The sequence below is a fragment of the Plectropomus leopardus genome, chromosome 5 (assembly GCF_008729295.1).
Source record: "Plectropomus leopardus isolate mb chromosome 5, YSFRI_Pleo_2.0, whole genome shotgun sequence".
In the NCBI taxonomy this organism is placed as follows: Eukaryota; Metazoa; Chordata; class Actinopteri; order Perciformes; family Serranidae; genus Plectropomus; species Plectropomus leopardus.
The window spans coordinates 30,393,865-30,403,060 of NC_056467.1; the positions used below are offsets into that span (position 1 = coordinate 30,393,865).

General features: G+C 39.4%; 1 protein-coding gene across 1 annotated transcript in view; it reads left to right on the forward strand.

The window, feature by feature from the left end:
- The window catches only part of LOC121943503 (glycerophosphodiester phosphodiesterase domain-containing protein 5-like), a 38,528-nt gene extending 29,548 nt beyond the window's left edge, over nt 1-8,980 (forward strand). Inside the window, exons 2-7 of the mRNA XM_042487022.1 lie at nt 1,564-1,571; nt 1,659-1,806; nt 2,285-2,367; nt 3,747-3,826; nt 5,499-5,672; nt 7,732-8,980. Coding sequence (XP_042342956.1) covers nt 1,564-1,571; nt 1,659-1,806; nt 2,285-2,367; nt 3,747-3,826; nt 5,499-5,605 — 426 coding nt within the window. The 3' untranslated portion in view covers nt 5,606-5,672; nt 7,732-8,980. The remainder of the gene's footprint in view (nt 1-1,563; nt 1,572-1,658; nt 1,807-2,284; nt 2,368-3,746; nt 3,827-5,498; nt 5,673-7,731) is intronic.
- Nucleotides 8,981-9,196: the final 216 nt, after the last annotated feature.

A 9,196-nucleotide genomic window follows, 5' to 3' on the forward strand; every position in this document is an offset into this window, starting at 1 on the left:
AACCACCAGCTCCATCTGCCATGTCCTCCTCCTCTCCTCTCCTTGCTCAAAGAATTAATCCTTCTCTCTCTCCCTCCCTTTACAGTCAAATCTAATCAGCATTACAGCCACAAATGTTCATTATTGCAGATGCTAAAATGCATATAATTGATAATTACATTTCAGTAAGAGATTAATAATCTCAAATATCTCAAACAGTACACTAAACATTAAAGGGTAGAGCAAAGAGGAACAAAAGAGAACATACATATAAGATGTTTGTATGTTTTAATTTTTAATTTTTGTGACGATGGAAGTTGATGTATCTTTTTTAAAGAAGGCTTTTTTTTAGGTGAGTGTGTTTTATGCTCTCATTAGGCGCATTTATATAGATCCTAATATTCTACTAATAATCACAACAATAGCCCAGTCAGAATAAAAATGCGTTATATTAACACCTTTATCTCAATCAGGTTGAGAGGAGTGGTGTAAACCTTTGAATATGTGTTCAATAAAATAAAATAATAGTGCCTAATAACCCTATAAACACACAATGTGATTGCTTCATTCTGGTTGGAATAAATACATTCTTTCTGTGCATGTTTGCACCCCATAAGGTGTGTGTGAACCACACATGGCATGCCCCAACAGGTGTTTCTACGAGCCTCGCTCTGCAGACTTTGTCAGAGAATCGTTCATTTGGCACTCTGATAGTCCCACTTTCTTAGAAGTAGTGTTAACTTTATATCTTATGCCAGTGCCCTTTGATTTTGAAACAGTAATGTTATGTCACATGGTACAAGCTACAATGTGGAGTCGCTGGACATAATGTTTGTCCGTCAAGGATGTCAGGCTGCATATTAGATCTTTAGTGAACATTGTCAAAATTGTAATGTCTACCGTTAGTCTGCATATGATGTGTTTAAGGGACATCTGTAGTTTTACAGAAATTAAGCTGGGTTTTACATGCATTACTTACACTTAATTGTGTTAACAGGCAAAAGCACTTCTTGGTCACCTTCTTACCTTTACGAACAAATTTAACTTTTTCATTTAAGTTGAAAAAAAAAATATTTTGTTGTATTTTGGGCAGATTGGATGCTTCACAGTCAGTGGAACCACTCTGCAAAAATCTGATATTTTGTTTAAATGCTTTAGGGCATGTGGTCGCACATTATCAGATCACTTTTCTTAGCATCCATGTAAACAGTTCAGTTTGGATCAATGATCAGAATGATTTCAGTTGGATTAAAGACATAATATCAGTGAAACTGCAGCTACTAAAAAAATAAACTCTGTCTTAATGGCTTGTAGAGCCAGAGGTAATACAGCCTGTCATCACTCTGTAGCCAGGTTTTTCTGTGCTTCTTTTTGTCAAGGCCAGACTGTTGTCAGTGAGTGTGCATTATCCATGTTTTCTTCAGTTTTTCATCTGCTGTAGTGGAGAGTTATGGGGTTATTATAATCTTGAATTTTGGGTTTTCGTAATTTCAGTGTAATAGCCACGGTGGTTTTCTTTTTGAGTGTGTAAAATTATTATTAAGATGAATGTTTTGTGCACATGTGCTGTCTTATTCTCCTCAGTTTCTCAGGTAAACAAAGAAGTGCTTAAATGTGCCATTACTGTTATTTTAAAGTAAGGTGGTAAAGTCATATCCCCTTCTCCTCTCTCTCTACAGAAAGTACCAGTCAGTCAACATCAGCACCAACCTGTATGTGATCAGCCAGCCATGGCTCTACACTCTGGCCTGGTGTGCCGGAGCTCAGTCCGTAACCACCAACTCCATCCACATCCTGTCCAAAATCAAAACGCCGCTCTTCCTCATGGTGAGCAGATTGACTTCTTTTATCAGATGTAATGATTCCTGCTGTCCTATTCTGCTATGCTTTTCTTATTTTCTGGCATAAACACACACACACACACACACACACACACACACACACACACATATATATATACTTTGTATTTTGACTTTGTATTTTAGACATCTAGAATTTGCTCTTATCCACTGTGGCTCTCAATGAGAAGGCAGGTAGGATGTTCTGTATCAGTTTGAAAATCTCCTCAGCACGTATCGTGGGTGATTTGAATGTTGAGCTTGTGATCTCTTGGTTACGTAAACATTCTGTCTCCACCCACACGTCTGTGTAGCTTCAAATGAGCTTGATTACTTTTTTTAATATGAGTGCTCAAGTCTAAGCCCTATTCTTTATTGCCACTAAATGAAATAATGATATTCATGATCACTCAGCAAATGGATTCAGTTGTCTCTCTCTCTCTCTCTCTGCGTGTCTTTTTCTCAAGACTCCAGAGGAATATAGTTTGATGTGGATTCTGACTGATGCTGTGTCGGCCGTCCTCATCATTGCAGTTTTCGTATTCCATTGGTATGTAGACACGCGTGCACACACACACACACACACACACACACACACACACACACACAGCTCTCATAATCATCCTTCCCTGCTAATTGTAACGTCTGGTGTCGGGTTGGTGAAGCTGTGCAGGGTTAAGTCATCCCGGCTCCTGATGAGGTTTAAATTTTAATATTTAATCTGAGAAGTCACTGTGGCCGTATGATGGGAAAAGCGAATGGGAAAATCATGATTTATTTTCAACCTGATCCTGATTAATGTAGTATTGGCCATTGTCAGTGGTGAAAAATAACCAAAGTACATTAACTTAAGTAGAATTTTGGTGCACTTGTACTTCACTTGAATACTTCTATTCTACCATTTTCTATTTTACTTCTACTCTACTCAACTACAGTCATCTATACTCCCTTCTTGTACGGAAATAAATAAGCTCATTTCAAATGTAAATGTCACTGACTTCATACTTCCATGCGACCTTCATTATAGCATAAATCCAGCCAGTAGATGGTGGTAGAGGGCAGAGTCAAAAGTCTTACACAACAACAAACTAAGTGATGGTGGAGGAGGTCTAAATAATCCACCTTTTTGTTGGGGCTGCAATGCCATTAAATACATTGCAACATGTGGATGGAGAATTGTTTCACTATATTACAGATTCATTCTGTTACATAATTTCTTTAAATGTCTCTGTCTTGTCCTGTGTTTATATGCTCACTTGAATTACATTACACTGCCCCCACGTTCTTAAAATATTAGATGTGATGTGAATTTTGATTTACTGGGTGGGATAAGTGTGGATATGTGGTTGAAAGAGATAGTCTGGATAGTGAAAGAAGGTAAAATAGTAAGGATACATACTGAAATTAACAAGAGTAAAATGAAATAGCTGGAAAAGTCAAAAAACAAGGTCGGGACCGTTTAACAAACTATGTGGTCCGTTCACCATAGGAGTACTAAAAAAATGCAGAAAAGGATGAAACAAAACATCCCAACACCAAACGTTAATGAGGGTAGATTCATCTCTTTCTGTCTGCCAGGTGAGGCCATTCGCCACAAAGAGCTTGATTTTTTTTCTCATGGCCTCCTCTGTTGATTTATTTTTACTGTATTTGTTATCACATCATCTCTTTTATCATCAGTCGCTCCTGTTCTCCCTTTCATACCAGGGCTTTAGTCACCTGGACCCCCTCATACACACACGTCCTTATACACACTCAGTGTTGACATCAAAGCAGTTACAGTGGCACACGTGGCTGTTTCAAAGTACTTTGGTACACACCTGGTTATTCTCTCTGCTGCTCTGATCTCTTTGGTGTGTGTGTGTGTTTGTTTGTGTGTGTGTGTGTGCGTGTTGTGTGTGTGTGTGTGTGTGTGTGTGTGTGTCACAGGTGGAGAGAGAGAGGACTGCCCTTCTGGTCCGGCAGCCGTCAGACTCATGAGAACGGACCGTACAGCAAGTTTAGGACGGGTATGGGAACATTTTTCCTATCTTCACTTTTGGGGTTTGATTTGGGTTCCCTTCTTATGAGGAAGATTCCTGTTGTTGTATTACTTACTTCTTGCTCAAAATGTCTTCAGAAACATATTTTAGTGCACTGTTTTGATGTAACATGAGAATTTGTGAACAGGAAGCAGGTGCCTGTATTGTAAAGAAACGGTGGCTGAAAATACTCAGATCAAACAGTGAAACTGAGCGGTGCTGATCAAATATAAACCAAGATTCTGTCACTTTCGCTTAAAATGTTTACAGAAACATATTTTAGCTTACTGTTGAACTGTAATTCGAGGTTATTAGTTACCAGCTGGCTGCCATTTTGTATCCTGTATCAAAACTGACACACTACAGTGCTTTCACCAGCCGTGGTCATTGTAGTCATTGTAGGTTTTTTAAATGTTCCCAAAAAACACACATCCAGATCACAAAAAATAAGGTGCCGTACAAAAGACAATACAATAGAAGAAAAAAGACAAAGTCTGCACATGAGACTATTCTCCCTTATATATTTAATTCAATTACCACTGAGGTAAGGTTTTGAGCTACATGTTCTTCATCAGACCAAAGTTGTAGGTTTTCTACCTCTTGAGCAATAGCAAATGCCACAGCCCTTTTCCTCTGTTTTCTCTGGTCACGTAGCACCAATTACAAAAGTTTTTTGGGTCTCTACTGCATAGACAACCTAGTTTTTTATGAAATACTTCTTTGCGGATCTGAAATATTACTTTAATGGAGCCGCTTTTTTTCAGGAAAAAGCCATTTCAATAGGTTTGAAGTCTTGAATGCTCAGTTCAGTCTTGTTCAGTCACAGACATTTTTGTGGCAGGAAACATTTTAAAAATACTGCCAGTGGCAATGGTCTAATACAAGCAAGTCCCTTATCCCAACCTAATTGAACACACAGGGATGTAATTGATATTGATATAAGCAAACAATTAAATTGTCAGAGTATGTATTTGAATGTAGCTTGGCTCAAGCTGAGGCTAAACCAGCAGAGATATTTTTTATGATTAAGGTGTTTGCATGCAGTGACCTCTGTGCTGTGTGTGTTTATGTGTTTGTGTGTGTGTGTGTGTGTGTGTGTGTGTGTGTGTGTGTCAGACTCTTCAGAGGTCATCTGTGTTCGCTGGAGCCCCCTTCACTCTGACCCCCCTGCTGGAGCCCTCATCTCCCTCCCCTTGGTCTTCAACCCATGACACCCTGCATGTCAGCCCTGCATGTCAGCCCTGCATGAACCTTGTATGAACCTGTTTGAACTGTGAAGCTTCTGTTTTTTCCTGTCAAAACTAGCATGCACCCTTTAAGAAGCACATAGAGGAAGATGTCTGTTTGATTTAAATGACTGGGGATTAAACTTCACTGGACATACTGTGAAAACCACAAATAATCTCCACTGTTTTTCAACTATGTAAATGAAGCCTGGAAACAAGTCCTTACTACAGTATAGTATGTGTCCCTGCATTATGCACCAAACTTTGCAGTTTTGCTATCTTTGCCTGTACTTGATCCACCACCTCCTACCTTATGTTTCCTCTTGCCGTGAGTCCTGTCTCCTCCAGTACGGCTTCTGTATTACCCATGGTGCTCCTTGGCATATTAAGGTATAAATTCTGAGCTGTCTGACCTTTGCTCCCCCTCTTTGCAGAGCTGAGTGACGTTTGGTCCATCTCCAGTGTCAACGTCCGGCCTGACCTACGGAGCACTCCTAATTCACCCAGTACCCCTCACCTGCCCACCATCACAGAGGAGTGACTGGGAGAGAGAGAGAGAGAGAGAGAGAGAGAGACTGAGAAAGTGAATGAGAGAGGCAGAAAGAAAGGTACAAAAAAGTCAGATGGAAAAAAAATACTTTGCAGTGTTGAAGCTCTTGGAAACTTGGTTTCAGTTCTGAAGTATTTGTCAATAACAATATTTATGACTAAATAAGCCAGTTTTTCGCCTTTATGCATATAGCAGTGGTGCTGCGCTGCTGTTAAATGATATTAGTGCTGCTGCTATATAAAAATCTCCCTATACAAAATTAACTCACTATCTCTGCCTAAGGTAGCCAGAGATGGGGACAAGCAAAAATTAAAATTGAAAAACACACCCAGATGAGGGTGTGATGTTCCACTGATCTGCAGATATTTGTTTTAAATAGTTTGAAGGCCAAGTAGATAATAGAACAGGCAATAATAACAATTCAAGAAGCATGGGGATGGATGTTCAAAACATTAACACACAACCAACATGGCATCTTTATGTAAACCAACTCTTTCTCATCTGCATCTCTCCAGGATTTGAGTTGTTTGACCAAGAACAGATGTAAAATTTTTTGGTTTGATGTAATTGCTCAAAAACCTGAAAAAATCTGGATATAATTTTTTATGGAGGTAACACATAAAACAATATTGGTTGATTTTATATTTGGCCCCATGTGAAGGTGATCGTCACATTATATGGGGTATGGGAAGCATGCAAAATAAAACTCAAGCACTTCAGCACTGATGCTGGAAAAAAATCCCAGGGGAAAACCTAAGTAATTACCAAAGTGGATTAAAAAGCATTCTTAGTTATTATTTATTTAACACTGAAACACTAGATATGGTTTGATCAGATTGTACTGAGAGTGCTGGCAGTCAACAAACAGCCAGTGAGAAAAGTTTAGAGAACCCCAGAGAGTAGGGTTGGACTGGGGAAAAAATTCGGCCCTGACATTTTTCCTTCCTCCATTAGAAACACTGTGCAGAATGACTTTTTTCTGTATATCTCTAACCTTTTCTACTGTACCTTTTCAGTTTTTAGATTCCTTGATCCATCTAATTTGTTTTTACACTTCAATTATGTTGCTGCATTGGCTTTACAGTATTGATAGGCTATTGACAGTTTTGAGAATGTGTAAACTCTAATCAGATGGGCTGTTCCAACATCCAGGGGGCCGCATTCGGCAATCTTTTCTTAGGGCTGTCCCAAATATAATTTTATTGGCTGCGGAGATTCAGGATTTATCACCAGCAAATAATCAGACCTTCGGTTGTCTGACAGACACAACTTGCGCTCCAGAGCTACACCGTCGATGAGTGAGGGACATTCAGTGCATGGTTTCACTATCAGGTGAAGAGAGACCTTGCGTCAGATGAGAATGAGAGAATGACAGCGCCATGGTGCTTCAGTGTTATGGAAGAGAGAGCCTGGTGTGCCTCTGACTGCTTGACAGTTTTATGACATGTCATAGTTTGTAAAGTTTAAAAAACTCTGACAGTTATCAGAAGAATATGTGTCTAGTGCTCTAAATTAATTTTATTGTGTGCATGAAATGATACGTGTCCTCATTTTGTGGAAGATATTGAAATTTGCCTGCTCTGTGCTGCAGGAAAGCCCTGAACATGGGGTAAGCTGCAGGGGCTCACAGGTTTGCATTGCGGTGCTGCTCACACCAACACAAATGGCTCGACTCAGTCAATAAACCTGTTAATATATGCACATATACAGACATAATATGTGTATGACAGGCGCAGCAGCAGGATCTCAATGACTGAAAGGGCATTTGTTCTCTGCAAAAAAGAAAAAAGAATTCCTAAATTGAAAAACAAATACCTACCCAATTAATGAATACTCTAATAGCTGAATATTTTGGTCCAGCCGTACTTTTTTTCCCCAAAATTTTTTCCTGGAATTGCTGGTGGCCTTGCAGCCCACAAGGTCACCCTGGATTGCCCTATGACCTGTCTGAACCTTCCAGAAAGGCAGAAGTCACTCATGGGAAATGTCCAAAACTGAAAATTTCTTATATCTTTAACTAAAAGATATTTTTAGACAAAGTGACCAACATGTTTAAGTAAAATAAGAGACAGTAGACTCTCTCGTCTTTCTCAACTTCCTCTCTTATCCTCTCTCAGTCTGTGGGCCGACTGCTTGCAGGAACTGAATCGCTGAACCAAACCTCATTCACTGATCTGCCATCAGGGACGGAGCAGAGACACTCTGGACATGAGGACCAGGAGCGACAGTGTCCTTTTCCATACTGTAATCTCATAAATGCTATTAAAGACCCTGGGCAGTAAGGACTGTTGAACACCACCGCCCAAAGGCTGACATGCTTGAAAATTTTCATCATTCAACATCACCAGCTGCGCTCAACAACACAAGAAATTAAACCTCACAAAAGAAAGAAGAAACCAATGAATATATACTGCTGTAGTAATACATGAGTTGCTTTCACTCCTTCTGTCTCGTGTTTCTAGTTGATAAAAACCAAATGTTTGTCAAATGAGGAGCGACAGAGAGGCTTGAACCAGGACATGATGATAAAACAGACTCTTATGGACATTCATTTTCAGCTGTACAGATATCAGGTGCATTAGACCAAACCTTAAACCATGTCTTAAATTTTAATCTCTGTCTGTGAGTTGTTGGATGCAGTGTATGAACTGTACACTGCTGGACTGACAGAATGAATGTAAACCTGAGGCTTTAGAAGGAATTGTTGATAACTATTTATGTTTTGTACTAAAGTGAATGTATTATCAAGCAGGGCCGTGTTTCTCAAAAGCATATGAGGAATGTTCTGGCTGGAAGTAATTCCTGTTTGGCTTCAGATTTGTGCCAAATGTAGTATCAGCTGCTCTAAATAAAGATAAAGATGCTTTTGAGAAACCAGACCTTGTTACTCTTTTTACAAGGCAGTGAAAACAGCATCTGCTTTTTTCCTTCAAATATACGCACAAAGTACTTCTGGAAGTATGACTATGTAGTCCGTCTGTGCTATGTTGTCCTAACTTAAACTGATTTTAGATCTGAAATCCAGAGTGTCTTGTCTCAACTTTACAGGTGTGAAATCCATGAGGTAAGGGGCCTTGATTTTCTGAGGGGTTTTGCCAGTTTGCTGCACAGTGTTGGAGATGAAGCGGGACTTGCTGCAGTAAGTGCCATTTAAAAACAGTCACTGGCTTTATTTTCACTGTTTAGAATCAGAATCACTTAATCCGTAAAGCACAGTAATATATAGTAGTATATCCTAATTTATTTAGAAAATGTAACTAGTTTCTGACAGTGTTCCTTGGATGCACATCCATAAATTGTAAAGAATTATTGTGACGCAGCTCACATTATATTTACCAGTAGTCAGACCCACCAGTAGTCAGCCAATGGCAGGCTATAAGCCTGCCATTGGCTGACTTATGTAGGCTGGCAGTCTACCCCCGTTTCACTAACTGCTTATTTTCAAATCTCCTTGCTATGAGAAACAACAACCTCTGAGCTAACAACCTATGTGCTATAAATGACAAGTTTTGACAAAGGTTTGGATCATGCAATAAGGCATGCATGCTTTGTTCTTTTGGTGAATACTTGTCTAGATCTAGA